The sequence below is a fragment of the Pristiophorus japonicus genome, chromosome 1 (genome assembly GCF_044704955.1).
Source record: "Pristiophorus japonicus isolate sPriJap1 chromosome 1, sPriJap1.hap1, whole genome shotgun sequence".
In the NCBI taxonomy this organism is placed as follows: Eukaryota; Metazoa; Chordata; class Chondrichthyes; family Pristiophoridae; genus Pristiophorus; species Pristiophorus japonicus.
Window position 1 is genome coordinate 540,772,183 of NC_091977.1, and position 19,759 is coordinate 540,791,941.

At 44.7% G+C, this 19,759-nt stretch overlaps 1 protein-coding gene across 1 annotated transcript in view; it reads right to left on the minus strand.

Annotated features, from left to right (window-relative positions):
• Positions 1 to 538: 538 nt before the first annotated feature.
• ttc39c (tetratricopeptide repeat domain 39C) overlaps positions 539 to 19,759 on the minus strand; it is a 140,211-nt gene continuing 120,990 nt past the window's right edge. The window contains exons 9-14 of the mRNA XM_070896814.1: positions 15,704 to 15,813; positions 11,891 to 12,014; positions 7,997 to 8,094; positions 5,414 to 5,518; positions 3,952 to 3,990; positions 539 to 2,907 (exon numbers count right to left, since the gene is read on the minus strand). Coding sequence (XP_070752915.1) covers positions 2,818 to 2,907; positions 3,952 to 3,990; positions 5,414 to 5,518; positions 7,997 to 8,094; positions 11,891 to 12,014; positions 15,704 to 15,813 — 566 coding nt within the window. The 3' untranslated portion in view covers positions 539 to 2,817. The remainder of the gene's footprint in view (positions 2,908 to 3,951; positions 3,991 to 5,413; positions 5,519 to 7,996; positions 8,095 to 11,890; positions 12,015 to 15,703; positions 15,814 to 19,759) is intronic.

Genomic DNA, 19,759 nt, shown 5'->3' on the forward strand with positions numbered 1-19,759 from the left:
TTCCACTCTTAAAATGAGTCCTTAGGTGGCTGAACAGTCCAATACGAGAGCCACAGTCCCTGTCACAGGTGGGACAGATAGTCGTTGAGGGAAAGGGTGGGTGGGACTGGTTTGCCGCACTCTCTTTCCGCTGCCTGCGCTTGATAAGTTCCCTGGGCAACTATGGCAGTGTGGCGTTCCGATCTGTTGCTGTTGGAGTTATCCATGAGGGTCCTGACGTTCCAGGTCCCGAATTTCATGTTAGAGGAGTGGAAGATGCCTGTGCATGAGATCTTTTAACGCGGGGTGGTCATTGCACACCAGCTACCACAATGGATGGGCAATAAATGCTGGCCTTGCCAGCGACGCCAACATACCGAGAACAATTTTTTTTAAACGGACTTGGTTGGTATGGTAGTTTAAGTTTGAAAAAAATAACTAACATTTTGGATATCATGCGTTGAAGCTGAAACCCAGATAATACCGAGTGTGGTGTGCGTATACACTGATTTCTAATGTAGAATCTTACCCAATAGCACATTTGAGGTTATAATAGAAATATGCTTAAAACAATAGTTTTATTTACTGATTTTTTTTTTTCCTCCCATAACGTTCTGATCAAATATTTTGAAATTGTTTCAAACTAACTACAGTGTGATCACCATTTATATTCCAGTTACAATACTTTGTAGGTATCAACCACGACATATCTGGACATGTGTCTTTTTTTAATACAGCAGATTAATAGCAGTCTACATACAGTCAAAAATACAGTAACAGTTTTCACCACCGTCGAGTTAGTCAACATTTCCACTCATGTACACAGTTCTCAACCCCCCCCCCCCCCCACCCGGTCTCAATGAGCATCACAATAATTTAGTGTGTGATGGGCAGGCAGAAAAAGTTACAATACTGTAAGTTTTAAGTTCCCTGATGGGAACATTTATACGTGCTAGCTCCTTCTGTAATCAAGTCACTTGCCAATGCAAGGTGGCCAATTTCTTCCTCTATGTATGAAATACAGTTACCACAACCAGGGACACATTAATTCTTGGGTGATTTACAAGATTCAACTCGTTAACATGTATTTTTTTTTTTTAATTTCCCTTCCCCCTGAGCAATATGTGTACTACAGCAATAATGTTGATAACATTCTCCAGTGTAAGCAAATTGGAAAGATTTACATTACATTACTTGACCCACATGACCAAATGTCAAAAACCTCAGTTATTTCATTCTACTCTAAAATAAAACAAAAATAGCCACAATATAGAATTATACAACATAGTGTAAATAAGGGGAGTTAAATTCTAGCATCATCAGTTTGGAAACACAGGACTACAGATTCCAAATTACACTTTGCTGAAAATTCAGAAAGGAAAACAAATAAACCAATGTAACCAGCAACGGTTCAGGCGAGTTTCGCCAAGGAGTTGCTTAGTCTAGACAGAAAGACCCCAGGTCTGTGCCAAGTCAACTGGCCACTTGGGCAAGGTACCAGACGGCAACCAGTGCCTGTAGAAGCATGCCGCAACATGGAGGCCACGGCTTCAGGAAAGAGGGAGAAAATGGGCGCATTGAGCATTCGTGGTTGCTGGACAATCCGCACAAGGTATTGCAATGTGTATATAAACCCAAGCGTGTACTATTCAGGAACGACGTACACTTGTTTGATTTTATTGCCGTTAGATCATGTCTCAGATTTCAGTACAGATTTATTTTTAAAAAATACATTTTTAAAACCAATGGTGTTTCCAAGTGGCATCTGCAGCCAAGTGATATTTTCTTATTCAATGTTTCACACCTCTCCGGTAATGGTCCATAAATATCTTGGCATTGGCATAATCTAATACAGAATAAAATCTTGTTTTCCCTGTAAGATGCTAGTAACAGTATACAAACCCAATGTCATAACATGACAAATAGAACGACAAAGTAGATAATTAGACACTGAGATGCTACAAGGCAGTTTCATATGTCCATTACCCTGTTCCCAGAGATATCCTTTACAAATGTATGAATTTCACCATTTTATTTTTGTTTCTTTTACATCTGATCTACAACTGAGGTATTTTAGATTTTTTTTAAAGTACACTAACACAGAAGATCTCAAGTAACATCTTAGTGTAGTGGCATCACAGGATTAAAGAGGCATTTCAAAAATGACCTTGTAGATACTGCATCTTTCATTCATAATTAACTAACGACCCTGAGCAGAAATGAACTCAAGTCCTTCGCTGCTGGTGTTCTGTGGGGTCTAATACAAAAAGGGATTAAAAAGTGCTAATAATATTTTACACGTTTTAAAATAACGATGGCGTTAAGACTAGGCAAATTATAAATACAATTAGTGCAACAAAAATATGGCTATTAACAGGCCAAAAGCCATGAACTTTTCTTCCTTCCTGGCCACCTTCTACCTCAACCGAAGCACATTATTAGAATCTGCGCGAATGACATGAATGGGCTCTGTGCTTTGTTAAACTGCACTGGTGCTAGAGTTGGGTCTAAATTGGACTACATAGTCATCAAAGTGGGGGGGGGGGGGGGGGTGGTGAAAGGAAACAAGCAAGGCCACTTGATAATCCTTGGAACCCCTAAGCCTCCGCCTGTTTAACTATCTATAATAAAGGAGCAGCAGCTCCGTTGCATCTCACATTTACCAGTGAAACTGCCCCACACGCCCAAAGACGTTCGACATGCTTAGGTTTAATGCAGCCTTCACGAGTTCAGGCCAACCGCTCTTACTTTCTTTGCTGTGTATTTACAGCATAAAGTGCAGAAACTGATCAAGTTCAACCATTGTGTGCACCGAAGAGGATTCCTGTTTGGCAAAGATCACTGTGGAACGACTTCTTTCAATGATGCCAAAGCAGTATGAATACGCACATGAAGCCGGTTTTCAAAATCATATCCAGCAAACTCCTCCTGCAGAGGGAGAAAATGAGAATTAACTGGCGAGGATAAGAACATAAGAAATAGGAGCAGGAGAGTAGGCCTTACGGCTCCACCATTTAATACGATCATGGCTGATCCGATCATGGACTCAGGTCCACTTCCCTGCCCGCTCCCCATAACCCTTTAATCTTGTCCGCTTTACTTGCTCTTGGACAAACTGGCGGTTTTCGAGCAGTAGCACAGCCTGGATATTAGGCAGCACCCCGCCCTGAGCGATGGTCACCTTTCCCAGCAGCTTGTTGAGCTCCTCGTCATTGCAGATGGCCAGCTGCAGGTGTCTGGGGATGATGCGGATCTACTTGTTGTCGTGGGCCACGTTGCCGGCCAACTCCAGGATTTCAGCGGTCAGATACTCGAGCACAGCAGCCATGTAGACCGGGGCTCCGGCACCCACACGCTGAGCGTAGTTCCCCTTTCGCAGGAGCCTGTGCACACGGCCCACAGGGAACTGCAGTCCGGCCCGGGAGGAGTGAGACTTGGCCTTGGCTCGAGCTTTACCGCCGGTTTTTCCTCTTCCAGACATTTCCACAATCCACACGTTCAGATAAAGATAAAACGTCTTTTGAACAATGTTCCCCCTAATTTTAAATTTGAGTGCTCGGTCCCTTTAAAAAATTTTTCACCCAGAGGGTGGTGGGGACTGACTGAAAGGGTGGTAGAAGCATAAACTCTCATCGCATTTAAAAAGTACCTGGATGTGCACTTGAAGTGCCGTAACCTACAGGACTACGGACTAAGAGCTGGAAAATGGGATTAGGCTGGTTAGCTCTTGGTCGGCCGACGCAGACGCAATGGATTGAATGGCCTCCTTCTATGCCGTATATTTCTATGGTTCTATCGCTATTTGAGTGAATCAAGTGTGCTTAACATGACACATATGTGGGCAATACATCATACACTTTGCAAGGGAGGTTGCTAGCTTACAAACATGGATTCAACCAAAGTCAGTGGTACAGAAACATAACCGTTATTATAAATCAAATCCTCCTATTGGACAACTGCTTTCTAACTTACCTTGGCTTGGTAGAGCAAAGTTTTGCCTTTATCCAAAGTCTGCCGGAAAAAAAAAAATGCATTAACAACATGCCCTTTGCCCAAATAATGTCAGTGCTGCTGGGGTGCAACAAAATTACAATTTCCAAACACATTTATAATATAGCGACATGATCAGCGGGTTTGAGTAGAATGAAGAGTTCACAGAACAATCGATGGGAGCAGAAACTTCTCTCTACACCAATGGACTCTAAAAAGCCATAGTTTGTTGGCTGCTGCGCCTCTAGGAATCTTTTCAGTGCACATATTTTATAAGCGGGGAAAACAGAAAAAAAAGAAACAAAATGTTTGTGGCCGTGCCTTCAGCTGCCTGGGCCCCAAGCTCTGGAACGCCCTCCCTAAACCTCTCCGCCTCTCTATCTCTCTTTCCTCCTTTAAGACGCTCCTTAAAACCTACCTCATTAAACAAGCTTTTGATCATCTGCCTTAATTTCTTCCGTGGCTCGGTGTCAAATTTAGTTGTTTGTCTGTAATACTGTTGTGAAGCACCTTGGGACGTTTTACAAAGTGGCCCAAAGACCGCCCTAAGTGGAGGAAGTGCATCCGGGAGGGCGGGGAGCACCGCGAGTCTCATCGGCGGGAGCATGCAGAAATCAAGCGCAGGCAGCGGAAGGAGTGTGCGGCAAATCTGTCCCACCCTCCCTTTCCCTCAACCACTGTCTGTCCCACCTGATACAGGGACTGTGGCTCTCGTATTGGACTGTACAGCCATCTAAGGACTCATTTTAAGAGTGGAAGCAAGTCCTCCGCGATTCCGAGGGACTGCCCATAATGATGATGTGAATGAAGCGCCTTGGGACATTTTACTATGTTAAAGGCGTTATATAAATATAAGTTATTAGTAATACTAAAATGCACAGATATGATGGGCCGAATTACCTACTTCTGTGCCGAAACATTCCATGAGAAAACTATCGTTTAAATTTAATAACTCATGTATTTTGAGCAGGAGAAAGAACGATTACATGGGTACAGTAGTTGGCCTTTCGGAACCATTCAAAGAGATCATGGTTGATCTATATTCTAACTCCTACTTAAGGGCACAATTTTCAGCTTCCAAAATGTATCTTTTATATCACAAAGTTTTCTGGAAACTTTGATCACAGATAGGAATAACCAAATCATTGGGAAAAACACAGAAAATAAATTCATAGGAATCCTGAAATAATGCAAAATAAAACTAAAGCCTTATCTGTCTCATTCGTGCCCAGAAAATTAATGTGGCTCTCAAAACGATGCATCGCCGTTATGAGCAGTACTTCCAGATGCGTGAATATACAACTGATAGCAAAAATGGTTACTGCTTTGTGCTGTAATTGTTTAAAAAATAAATCAGCAAAATGGACGAGCAGTCACACAGAGTTCGGTTAGTAACTTGGAGTTTTGAATGTAATATTAAATATATAAAAGCCATTCCCCATACCTCTGGAGTCTCCAACAACAGGCATCCCAGCTCATAACAAGCATACGGCTGTATGTATGCATTGTTCTGACGACTCAGCTCATCTTTTATAGCTAACTGGAAGAACTGCAGGAAGAAAACAAGTTACAAAGTGAAAACTGTGTTACGGTATATTGGTAACACCATGCATCTATAAGGGGAGGAAAATGGGAGTGGGTTTTAAATGCTGAGACGCCCAATACTGTGCTGGAGTTAAGTATGTAAACAGGTAAACTGTAAAGCAGTTATTGAGCCAACTGTAAATGTGCCTGCGCAAAATCCTACAAATCCCCTGGGAGGACAGACGCACCAACATAAGCGTCCTCGACCAGGCCAACATCCCCAGCATTGAAGCACTGACCACACTTGATCAGTTCCGCTGGGCAGGCCACATTGTTTGCATGACAGACACGAGACTCCCAAAGCAAGCGCTCTACTCAGAACTCCTTCACGGCAAACGAGCCAAAGGTGGGCAGAGGAAATTGTTACAGGGACACCCTTAAAGCCTCCCTGATAAAATACAACATCCCCACCGATATCTGGGAGTCCCTGGTCAAAGACCACCCTAAGTGGAGGAAGTGCATCCGGGTGGGCGCTGAGCACCTCGAGTCTCATCGCCGAGAGCATGCAGAAATCAAGCGCAGGCAGCGGAAGGAGCGTGCGGCAAACCAGTCCCACCCACCCATTCCCTCAACGACTATCTGTCCCACCTGTGACAGGGACTGTGGTTCTCGTATTGGACTGTTCAACCATCTAAGAACTCATTTTAAGAATGGAAGCAAGTCTTCCTCGATTCCGAGGGACTGCCTATGATGATGTAAACATAGAAAATAGGTGCAGGAGTAGGCCATTCGGCCCTTCGATCCTGCACTAGCATTCAATGAGTTCATGACTGATCATTCCCTCAGTACCCCTTTCCCTTTAGCCTTAAGGGCCATATCTAACTCCTTCTTGAATATATCCAATGAACTGGCATCAACAACTCTCTGCGGCAGGGAATTCCACAGGTTAACAACTCTCTGAGTGAAGAAGTTTCTCCTCATCTCAGTCCTGAATGGCTTACCCCTTATCCTTAGACTATGTCCCTTGGTTCTGGACTTCCCCAACATCGTGAACATTCTTCCTGCATCTAACCTGTCCAGTCCCGTCAGAATTTTATTTCTATGAGATCCCCTCTCATCCTTCTAAACTCCAATGAATACAGGCCCAGTCGATCCAGTCTCTCCTCATATGTCAGTCCTGCCATTCCAGGAATCAGTCTGATGAACCTTCGCTGCACTCCCTCAATAGCAAGAACGTCCACTGAACACAATATTCCAGGTGAGGCCTCATCAAGGCCCTGTACAACTGTAGCAACATCTCCCTGCTCCTATACTCAAATCCCCTCGCTATGAAGGCCAACATACCATTTGCCTTCTTTACCACCTGATGTACCTGCATGCCAACTTTCAATGACTGATGAACCATAACACCCAGGTCTCGCTGTACCTCCCCTTTTCCTAATCTGCCGCCATTCAGATAATATTCTGCCCTCGTGTTTTTGCCACCAAAGTGGATAACCTCACATTTATCCACATTATACTGCATCTGCCACGCGTTTGCCCACTCACCTAACCTGTCCAAGTCACCCTGCAGCCTTTTAGCGTCCTCCTCACAGCTCACACTGCCACCCAACTTAGTGTCATCTGCAAACTTGGAGATATTACACTCTATCCCTTCATCTAAATCGTTAATGTATATTGTAAATAGCTGGAGTCCCAGCACTGAGCCCTGCGGCACCCCACTAGTCACTGCCTGCCATTCTGAAAAAGACCCATTTATACCGACTCTGCTTCCTGTCTGCCAACCAGTTCTCTATCTACGTCAGTACATTACTCCCAATACCATGTGCTTTAATTTTGCACACCAATCCCTTGTGTAAAGCAGTAAAAATTGAGCTGTAAATGTGTCTGCAATGACAAAAATCTTTTTGCACTTTGGGATGTGGGAGTCACTGGCAAAGCCAGCATTTATTGCCAATTGCTCTGGAAAAGGTGGTGGTGAGCGTACAACTGAGTGTCTCACTGGGCCATTTCTGAAGGCAGTTCAGAGTCAACCACACCGCTGTGGGTCTGGAGTCACATACAGGCCAGACCGGGTAAGGACGGCAGATTTCCTTCCCTAAAGGACATTAGTGAACCAGATGGGCTTTTACGACAATCAGGTAGTTTCATGGTCACCATTACTGATACTAACTTTTTGTTCCCATTTGAGATTTTTATTTAATTAACTGAATTTAAATTCCCCAGCTGCCGTGGGGGGGATTTAAACTCATGTCCCCGGATCATTAGTCCAGGCCTCTGGATTACTAGCCCAGTAACATAACCACTATGCTATCATTCCCGTAGTTCTAGTTTAACAATACATTATTATACAATTGGAAATGTATTTTATCCCCAAGTTTCATGCTGTACTTTATTTTGTAGTATGCTCTGATGCCCAATATATCCCTGCTCAATTCTTGGTACAATCAGAAAGCACTACAACACGATCAGAATTGTTAAATACAAACTATACCATACACACCTGAATAGCACCATCTGAATTTCCTAGACATTTGTGTATTGCACCAAGCAGTAGGTGTTTTAACCCAATTGTTAATGGCTCATGCATTTCCTGACAGGCTGAATAAAAGAGGATACATTAGATAGTCTAAGACAGAACCCAATTCACTGTCAATGTTGCATTCAGACTTATTTAGAGAAAAATTAAATAAGAAGATGAACACTTAGAAAAGTACATTTTTTAAAAACTACAGCAGCTTTATTTAAAAAAAGTGTGCATACAGTACTAAAATAAGAGATTTAATCTTAAAGATTGCACTAATGCAAAATTACAAACAGTGAACACACAGCATCAAATCAATGCCGTTAAAGATTAAATATTTTCTTCCAAATACCTTCATTGCATTATTACATCTACAAGGATGAGCACTGGGAGTTTACCATGCTCACATGTGCCATTTTTCCCACAGAAAGGACTTGGCAGAGTTGCATTTAAATGAGGAGAGATTGAGTAGATTGAGCCTATACTCTCTGGAGTTTAGAAGAATGAGAGGTGATCTCATTGAAACATACAAGATTCTGAGGGGGATTGACAGGGAGGATGTTTCCCCGGGCTGGAGAGTCTAGAACCAGGGGTCACAGTCTCAGGATAAGGGGTTGGCCATTTAGGACTGAGACGAGGAGGAATTTCTTCATTCAGAGAGTTCTGAATCTTTGGAATATATCTACCTGAGAGGGCTGTGAATGCTCGAAGTCAATGAGTATATTCAAGGCTGAGATCGATACATTTTTAGACTCCAGGGGAATTAAGGGATATGGAGATCAGGCGGGAAAGTGGAGTTGAGATCGAAGATCAGCCATGATCTTATTGAATGGCGGAGCAGGCTGTATGGCCTATTTCTGCTCCTAATTCATATGTTCTGTTCACATAAAGCACCAAGGAGAGGTGGCTAAATGCTAATGTTTTCTGCATTGAAAGTAGTTTCCACCAAGAGAAACGCAGTAGCCAATCAATTAATAATTATGAAGTAAATACTCAGTAATCAATAAGCACCTCTTACCATTGTGTTGGGAGTGTGGGGTGGGGCACAATCTGGCACAAGCTGTCCTCTTGTGAACACGAAGGTAAGGAGGGCTGCCTATAGTGACACCACTCATCATCACAGGCAGTCCCTTGAAATCGGGGAAGACTTGCTTCTACTCTAAAAGTGAGTTCTCCGGTGACTGAACAGTCCAATACGAGAACCACAGTCTCTGTCACAGGTGGGACAGACAGTGGTTGAGGGAAAGGGTGGGTGAGGAGTCTGGTTTGCCGCACACTCCTTCCGCTGCCTGCGTTTGATTTCTGCATGCTCTCGGCGACGAGACTCGAGGTGCTCAGCGCCCTCCCGGATGCTCTTCCTCCACTTAGGGTGGTCTTTGGCCAGGGACTCCCAGGTGTAGGTGGGGATGTTGCATCTTATCAGGGAAGCTTTGAGGGTGTCCTTGAAACGTTCCCTCTGCCCACCTGGGGCTAGCTTGCCGTGTAGGAGTTCCGAGTAGGGCGCTTGTTTTGGGAGTCTCGTGTCAGACATCACTAGTCCCTGCCAGAATAGAGATGATTGGGTAATTCCCCCGTCAATCACGCCTGCAGACCGCACCGCTGTAAGTGATCAAGATTGATTTTACGCACATCATTTGTATTATGCAACTATCCTCCAGGTACTGCATTTCGCTGCAGAAATAATCCTACTTCATCGAGAAACTTTGCTGCAGTTTCAGTCATGAGTTCAGTTTGCTATGACTCTTTTTAAATAGACCCTGTTTGCTGAGTCAATAGACTGTTTGCTGTCAGTCCTGCTCTATCTCCAACTCATTGGCTGACACAGCGGTGCCAATACTCACTTCGGATAAGGAAACTTACAGAAACATTTGCAGAGAGTTAGGTTTCTGAAAAGGAAGTACAAAATCAAAATTTTGCCAGGTCAAAAGGTTAGAATGCAAGAGGATAATTATAAAAGTTGATCCAGAGACGCTGGGAAGTGTGTTCATTAGTTTATATTATTGTGCAAAAACAGCTTGTACTGATTGAACAAAGTGACACGCAGAGACTCATTACATGGTTCAACTGCCTAATTTGGCTCATAAATGAGGGATAGTCACTTGGCCACGTGACAGAGTTAGTGTTCACAATGTTAGAAACAAAACTTTGAAAATTGGTTACGATGAGCCTCGTCATACCCTAATCCTTTCTTCCTCATGTATTTTTCTAGTTTCCCCTTAAATGCTTCTATGCTCTTCGCCTTAACCACTCTGTGCGGAAGGCTCTAAAGATTCGTCATAATTCCAATGACAACTAGATTTTTATTGTCCTCTTTTTGGTAGTGGGTAAGAAACAATCCAATTATGAGTCAGTGGGGATTTAGCAAAGGAGCAGTAGTCCACAGAAGTGGAAGCACTGACCACACTCGACCATCTCCCCTGGGCGGGCCACATTGTTTGCATGCCTGACACAAGACTCCCAAAGCAAGCACTCTACTCGGAACCCCTACAGCAAGTGAGCCCCAGGTGGGCAGAGGAAACATTTCAAGGACACCCTCAAAGCCTCCGTGATAAAAATGCAACATCCCCACCAACACCAGGAGTCCCTGGGCCAAAGACCGCCCTAAGTGGAGGAAGAGCATCCGGGAGGGCGCTGAGCACCTCGAGTCCCGTCGCCGAGAGCATGCAGAAAGCAAGCGCAGGCAGCGGAAGGAGCGTGCGGCAAACCAGACTCTCCACCCACCCTTTCCCTCAACCACTGTCTGTCCCACCTGTGACAGAGACTGTAATTCTCGTATTGGACTGTTCAGTCACCTGAGAACTCACTTTTGGAGTGGAAGTAAGTCTTCCTCGATTTCGAGGGACTGCCTATAATGATGATGATGATGAGTAGTCCATTTAGTCAGCCTCCATACAGATTTTAGCATCACATTATCTATGTGAACTGCAGCCTCTGGTACTTTCGTACAGTATAAAAAAACATTAATATCCGGACCTGCTGTACTGGTAAATTTTATCATGAAAAATCTCCATCACCAACCAAAAGTCATAACACCCAAGATACTTTTGTATAACAGACTTTGAATAATGCAAAAACTTGGCTCTTATTCAGGAAAGAAGGTGAAGAGGAGATTTACTAGAATGGTACCAGGGATGAGGGACTTCAGTTATGTGGAGAGACTCAGAGTGGTGAGTCGCTACCACATGGAGTGGTTGAGATGATGAGCATCGATGTAGTTCAGGGGAATCTAGGTAAGTACATGATGTGGAAAGAAATAGAAGGATATGCTGATAGGGGGAGATAGACTTAAGAAATAGGAGCCGGAGCAGGCCATATTGCCTCTCGGGTATGCTCCGCCATTCAATACGATCATAACTGATCTTTGACTTCAACTCCACTTTCCCGCCCGATCCCCATATCCCTTGATTCCCCGAGAATCCAAAAGTCTATCGGTCTCAGCCTTGAATATACTCAAAGACTGAGCAGCCACTGCCCTCAGGGAAGAGAATTCCAAAGATTCACAACCCACTGAGTGAAGAAATTTCCCCCTCATCTCAGTATTAAAATGGCCGACCCCTTATCCTGAGACTAAGCTCCCTAATTCTAGACTCTCCAGCCAGGGGAAAACACCCTCAGCATCTACCACGGTCAAGCCCCCTCAGAATCTTAATGTGTTTCACTGACATCACCTCTCATTCTTCAACACTCCAGAGAGTATAGGCCCAATTTACTCAATCTCTCATCATAGGGCAGCCCTCGCATCCCAGATGAAGTAGGGTGGGAGGAATTTCATTTGGAGCATAAACACCAGCACGGACCCGTTGTGCCGAATGGCCCATTTCTCTGCTGTACTTTGTGTGATATGCAATGAAACATGTGGAAGTTGTAGGCTACCTTGATTCATTCTTTGCAGATTCGAGGGAGAACAATTAGCAAGAGCTTTCCACAAATACAGCACTTCAATGGCAGCGAGTACACATAGATCTTTGGTGGGCTTCTCTTTCTGAAACCTTTCAGCCTGCACAGAAGTTAACAAACGTCACGTCAAAAATGTTTTTTAACTTTGTTTCTCCATATTTACAAAGGCAAAAGATCTTCACAAGTGAAAAGAGAAAATGATGGAAATGATCAGGTCAGGCAGCATTTTGTGGAGAGATGAAGACCATGTTTCAGGTCAATGACCTAGAATCATAGAATGGTTACAGCACAGAAGGAGGCCATTTTGCCCCTCATGCCCATGCTGGCTCTCTGCAAGAACACTTCAGCCAGTCCCACACCCCGCCCTTTTCCCCGTAGCCCTGCAAATATTTTTCCTTTAAGTATTTATCCAACTCCCTTTTGAAAGCCATGACTGAGTCTGCCTCCACCATCTTTTCAGGCAGTGCATTCCAGATCCTAACCACTCGCTGAGTAAAAACGTTTTTCCTCACCTTTCATCAGAACTGGAAGAATCATAGAATTCACCTCTTTGAAAGCTGCCCATCCCAACTTTTTCGCCATAGTCCTGCAAATTAGTTCTCTTCAAATACATGTCCATTTGCCTTTTGAAAGTTCCTATTGATGGAAGGCTGCTTCCATCACCCTTTCAGGTCGTGCGTTCCAGATCTTAACAACCCTCTGTGTGAAGACATTTTCTCCACCTTTCCCCTCCAGTTCTTTTGCCAATTATTTAAAATATATGACCTCTGGTTACTGACCCATCTATCATTAATCTTGGCAATCCTGGGCTATGGATAGAAAAACAGAAAATATAATGAAAGGTTATTGACCTAAAACATTAACCCCATTTCTCTCTCCACAGCTGCTGAGTATTTCCAGCATTTTCTGTTTTTATTTCAGATTTTCAGCATCAACAGTATTTTGCAGATCTACACAAGTCTTCCACAAACAGATAGTTCTCTTTCATGTACATAAAAATTGCTATTTTCATCGTATGGAGGTGAGGGGGGGGGGGGGGGGGGAATCTGACCTGTATCTATGAACAAAGAACAAATTGTATAAACAATTATTTTTCTAATTAAATAGACGCTGGATTAATTTCAAGCATCTGTACTCCTGCACAAGGGCAAAAAAAACCAGATGGGGAGATGAGGAGCATTTTTTTTTTAAACAGAGAGCTGTTGTGATCTGGAACGCGCTGAGCGGATTCAATAATAACAACTTTCAAACGGGAATTGGATAAATACCTGAGGGGGAAAATTTGCAGGGCTGTGGGGAAAGAGCAGGGGGAGTGAGCATCATTACATCGCTCTTTCAAAGAGTTAGCACAGGCTTGATGGGACGAATGGCCTGCTTCTGTGTTGCCTGATTGTAAGCTAGTCAGTGTGTAATCCTTGGTCCAGAGCTGCTCATTACATACTGCCGTGTTGACAGCAATGTTGCTGTCCACGGTGAACTTGGAACCAGTAGATACGAGAAAAGATTAGACAGTCTACTGTTTAATGTAGCAGTTATTAAATGCCTAAGAAGTTAATAAATGTGTACACAATCCATCTCTGATAATGCAGACAATGAAAAAGCTACAAATGGCAAAAATCTGAATGAAAAGGTCAGCAATGCATAGTGGGTACCAATTGCCCAAGGTATCTCCTGCAGTGTGGGGGAATGCTGTGAATTAAAAGCATCCATTTTCGAAGATTATAATTTACTGGACACTATCTAAAAACTATTTATAATACAATTTTGCTGCAACATTGGCCCAAAAGTTTTAAAGAAAACGAGTCACAAATGTTAAATTGTGAAATTTAATGATCGCAAATAATTTAAAAATATTTCAAAGGCAAATCCAAAAAAGTACTTTCATGCACCTCAATTTTACAACTGGAATTTCAAAGCAGAAATCAAACTTATTACCAAATCAGATTCACCAGCTTGAGTTCCAAATGCAGGTTGAACCTCTCTTATCCGGGACTCCCTTATCCGGCACCACCCCTTGTCCAGAACCTTCCCGGCCAGCGGTGGCACAGGCACAGAACGTGACCGTCACCAATATAATCTTTCTCCTCATTCGGCTGCCTCAGTCCTCGAGCTGGCCGCTTGTCCCCATAGCGCTCCCTCCGGGGGTCTGGGCCGACTCTTCGAGGCCTGCTGGGGCCTGCCGGCTCTTCGGGGCCCGCTGCACACTATCGGTCCAGCCAATCAGCGCACACACATACTTACCCCAGCAACAGCACTTAAAGGCGCAGTCCACTCAAACATGTGACCACCACCCCTTATCTGGCAAAATCCCTCGTTCGTTCGGGACAGGCCAGGTCCCGTGGGTGCCGGATAAAGGAGATTCAACCTGTATTCCCTTTTCAACAACAACTTACATTTATAGAGTGCATTTAATGTAGCAAAACATCTCAAAGAGCTTCACATGCGTGATATCAATAAAAATATTTTTGACACCGAGCCACAGAGGGATAGCAGGCCAGGTGACCAAAAGCTTGGTAGAAGAGGTAGGTTTTAAGGAGCATCTTAAGGAGGAGAGAGAGGCGGAGAGGTTTAGGGAGGGAATTCGAGAGCTTAGGGCCCAGGCAGCTGAAGGCACGGCCACCGATGTTGGAGCGATTAAAATCAAGGATGTGCAAGAGGCCAGATTTAGAGGAGTGCAGAGATCTCAAAGGCTTGTAAGGCTGGAGGAGATTACAGAGATCGGGAGAGGCAAGAGGCCATGGAGGGATTTGAAAAAGAAACATTTTCAGGTCAGTTTGGCTCAGTTAGTTGCATTCTCAGCTGAGTCAGAAGGTTGTAGATTTAAGCCTTCACGACAGATTTGAACTTGTATTATTTAGGGGGGACAGTTCAGTGCAGTGCTGAGGTACTGTCTTTTGGATGGGACATTCTGCCTCGTGAAGTAGACATTATATGGCACTATTCAATTCCTTCCGCTACTTTGAATTCGTTTTCATTGATTTTGGAGGTTTATTTTGAAAAAGATTGGCTGGATTTGTCTAATAATTTTATTGTTGTTTTCTTTCCTCCCTTGTCGGTTATCAAAATCGAAATGCAGGAACAGAGTGTGCAATTTCTGCCCCACTCTCTCCTCCTTTAAGACGCTTCCTAAAACCTACCTCTTTGACCAAGCTTTTGATCATCTACCCTAACGTCTCACTGTGACTCCGGGAGGAGCTCCTCAGCCACAGAGAGAAGACGGCTGACCAACACCTGGTAGACCCTGGCCAAAGACCGCCCTAAGTGGAGGAAGAGCATCCGGGAGGGCGCTGAGCACCTCGAGTCTCGTCGCCGAGAGCATGCAGAAACCCAGCGCAGGCAACGGAAGGAGCGTGCGGCAAACCAGTCCCACCCACCCTTTCCTTCAACCACTGTCTGTCCCACCTGTGACAGAGACTGTAATTCCCGTATTGGACTGTTCAGTCAGCTGAGAACTCACTTTTGGAGTGGAAGCAAGTCTTCCTCGATTTTGAGGGACGGCCTATGATGATAATATCTCCTTATATGGCTCGGTGTCAATTTCATTTTTGACAACAGTCCGAGAAGCGCCTTGGGACATTTTATGATGTTAAAGGTGCTATATAAATGCAAGTTGTTGTTGTTGCAAGGTGGTGTCACTTGTACAAATTGCATATTAGTTTCACATTTTCATTTGCGTATTTTACAGAAGCAATAAACATTAGTTTAAATTACCCATTGTCCTTTAGATTTTACGTTCATTCATCTCTAACAATTTGCCAAATAAAAGAAAACTGCACTGTGCCAACCTACCTTTCGGAAGGAAAATTGCTCAATTTGATTATTCTTTCTTTTGAAAAGCTTCTGGACTTCTATGAATACTTCTTGTGACTTGTCAATCTCACCCGTTGCTCCCTGGCAAGCTTTAATAAAAATAAAACAAGACTTTGGTAACTTTATCGGCTCAAACATTCATTGCACAACAGTGCAGCAAATAAAGCCAAAATGAAACAGAAGCGTATAGGCCGTCATTAATTATGAAAACATACCCTAAATAATTTTCATTAATGTTCAGTGAACGCTAAATTAGATTTATGGAAGTGTTAATGCTGCTTCTCACTCAGTAATGATATACAGCATCAGGATCCTCAGGCACAATTGGCAGAATTCTATTAGAAATGTTACTAATTTGAAAAAAATACACATTGAATCAGTTGGGATATTGCACTTTCGCCCCTGTTTCTAGAGTTCAAGTCCAGGCACTACCGATCGGAAAATCTCATCTTCCCAAGCTTTAAAGGATTCAACACATCACTCCACTAATTAAACAATCCAATTTAAGTCATTTGGTGTTTTCAAGCTCTGTAAAGGAATATCAGGGTAAGGATAGCTCACTCAAGTTATTCAGACATGGCAGGGATTCAACCACGAAAATACATAATTCCCGGGATGGCAGGACTGACATATGAAGACCGACCGGATCAACTAGGCTTATATTCACTGGAATTTAGAAGAATGAGAGGGGATCTCATGGAATCATATACAATTCTGACGGGATTGGACAGGTTAGATGCAGGAAAAATGTTCCCGATGTTGGGGAAGTCCAGAACCAGGGGTCACAGTCTAAGGATAAGGGGTAAGCCATTTAGAGCCGAGATGAGTGGGAAAGCGGGTTGTGTAGAGGACACAGAGAGGCTGCAAAGAGATTTGGATAGGTTAAGTGAATGGGCTAAGGTTTAGCAGATGGAATACAATGTCGGAAAGTGTGAGGTCATCCACCTTGGGAAAAAAAACCAGTAAAAGGGAATATTATTTGAATGGGGAGAAATTACAACATGCTGCGGTGCAGAGGGACCTGGGGGTCCTTGTGCATGAATCCCAAAAAGTTAGTTTGCAGGTGCAGCAGGTAATCAGGAAGGCAAATGGAATGTTGGCCTTCATTGCAAGAGGGATGGAGTACAAAAGCAGGGAGGTCCTTCTGCAACTGTATAGGGTATTGGTAAGGCCGCACCTGGAGTACTGCGTGCAGTTTTGGTCACCTTACTTAAGGAAGGATATACTGGCTTTGGAGGGGGTACAGAGACGATTCACTAGGCTAATTCTGGAGATGAGGGGGTTACCTTATGATGATAGATTGAGTAGACTGGGTCTTTACTCGTTGGAGTTCAGAAGGATGAGGGGTGATCTTATAGAAACATTTAAAATCATGAAAGGGATAGACAAGATAGAGGCAGAGAGGTTGTTTCCACTGGTCGGGGAGACTAGAACTAGGGGGCGCAGCCTCAAAATACGGGGGGGCCAATTTAAAACCGAGTTGAGAAGGAATTTCTTCTCCCAGAGGGTTGTGAATCTGTGGAATTCTCTGCCCAAGGAAGCAGTTGAGGCTAGCTCATTGAATGTATTCAAGTCATAGATAGATAGATTTTTAACCAATAAAGGAATTGAGGGTTACGGGGAGAGGGCGGGTAAGTGGAGCTGAGTCCACGGCCAGATCGGCCATGATCTTATTGAATGGCGGAGCAGGCTTGAGGGGCTAGATGGCCTACTCCTGTACCTAATTCTTATGTTCTTATGAGGAGAAACTTCTTCACCCAGAGAATTGTGAACCTGTGGAATTCTCTACCACAGAAAGTTGTTGAGGCCAGTTAGTTAGCTTTATTCAAAAGGGAGTTAGATGTGGCCCTTATGGCTAAAGGGATCAAGGGGTATGGAGAGAAAGCAGGAGTGGGGTACTGAAGTGCATGATCAGCCATGATCATACTGAATGGTGGTGTAGGCTCAAAAGGTCGAATGGCCTACCCCTGCACCTATTTTCTATGTTTCTATAATAAATTGCTAACTTTTATTCATAGACAGTGCTGCAAGTCTCCATCCTCCTTTTGCTTTTTCTGCTCATCAGACTATCTGACTACAGCTTCTAAATTAGTTGTCTTTAGCTAAACAAGAAAATAATCTCTGGTCGGCGATCTTTTCTTGGGGATGGGAGGGGGGAGGAACGGAAGAAAGATGGCATCTTCCACAGACGTCTGAAGGATGCTTGGATTACATCCTTGGAAATCCGTGAAGGGGGGGCGGGGGGGGGGGAAGTACAGGATAAAGAAACATTCCCTTAGAGGGAGGTTATGCTTGAACTATATAACACACTAGTTAGGCCACAGCTAGAGTACTGCGTAGGCCGAGGGTCGTGCAGACTGCTGGGCTAGGCTGCCATGCTGCTCCTTGCGCTCCCCGGCCTGCTCCGATAAAGGAATAAGGGGTTATGGGGAGCGGGCAAGAAAGTGGACCTGAGTCCATGATCGGATCAGCCAAGATCGTATTAAATGGCGGAGCAGGATCGAGGGGCCGTATGGCCTACTCCTGATCCTATTTCTTATGTTCTTGTCTCTGCACACTGCGATAGGTACCATACGTACTGTGTGTACAAGGAGCCAGTTGCACTGTTCCTTATGTCTCAGGTGGTGGAAACTTTACATTTGTTCCAGTTCCTTCAATTCCTTGCCCGGGACACACGCTGTTCACAGACAGCCCGAGAATGGCTTCTCCCTTCCCCCACTCATTCCACGCACTGAGACCAGTTCTTGCTCCACTCCGCCTGTTACACACAGCCCCCGACTCCCCCTGAACTTCTCCCGGACTCAGTGCCAATTTCTGGGCCCATCTGTGACACGCTTCCAAAGCGATGTGCTGCTGTAAGGAGGTTGCTGCTCGATGCCTTATCCCGGGCCCCCGGCCTGCGAGCACCATCGGAGCAGGCCGGGGAGCGGAAGGAGCAGCGTGGTCCTGCCAGGGAGCAACTTGTGCTGGAGCAGGAGAGCAACGGCAGTGAAAAGGGATGTCATCAAGGACCAGGTCGGTGATTGGAGCGTGGACAGGTACAGCAGGAGCGGCGAGGTCGGGGCGAAGGAGCGGCGAGAGATTGTAGAGGGACGTGATCGGGGCCCAGGAGAGGCGAGAGTTTGGGGCCCAGGAGAGGCGAGGGCCTAGGGGCAGCAGGGGCCAGCCCACATTGCGATATGTGGGCGCACTGGGTCCGTGCAGCAGAGCAGGTCTCCAGTCGCCTTGGGTAATCCTTGCTACTGGACCAAGACCTAGCTCTGTCAAGCCCGTGTGGTGGCTGGTGTGCAACGGCCACCACACGTTAAAAAAATCCACGTACAGGCGTCTTCCACCCTTCAACATGTAGTTCGGGATCTGGAATATCAGGTCCTTCATTGAAACACCTGTGAACTTTTTGACGTGGAAGCAAGTCATCCTCGACTCGAGGGACTGCCTGTGATGATGAAGAGAGTACTGCGTGCAGTTCTGGTCACCACATTACAGGAAAGATGTGATTGCACTGGAGAGTGTACAGAGGAGATTTACGAGGATGTTGCCTGGACTGGAGAATTTTAGCTAGAATCTTAGAATGAGTACAGTTCGGAAGTAGGCCAATCAGCCCGTCGAACCCGTGCAAGTGAGTTATGTGGAAAGATTGGATAGGCTGGGATTATTTTCTTTGGAACAGAGGCGGCTGAGTGGAGACTTGACTGAGGTGTATCAAATTATGAGGGGCTTAGATAGAGTGGATAGGAAGGACGTATTTCCCTTAGCAGAGAGGTCAGCAACCAGGGGGTACAGATTTAAGGGAATGGTAGCACAGTGGTTATGTTACTGGACTTGTAATGGCTGGACTAATGATCTGGAGAAATGAGTTCAAATCCCACCACAGCAGCTGTGGAATTTAAATTCAGTTAATTAAACATTATCTGAAATAAAAAGCTAGTACAGGTTGGACCTCCATTATCCGGCACCCTTGGGACTCGGCCTGTGCCGAATAAGGGATTTTGCCGGATGAGGGGAGGTCAGCGGCCCAAAGTGTCGGTGGGCCCT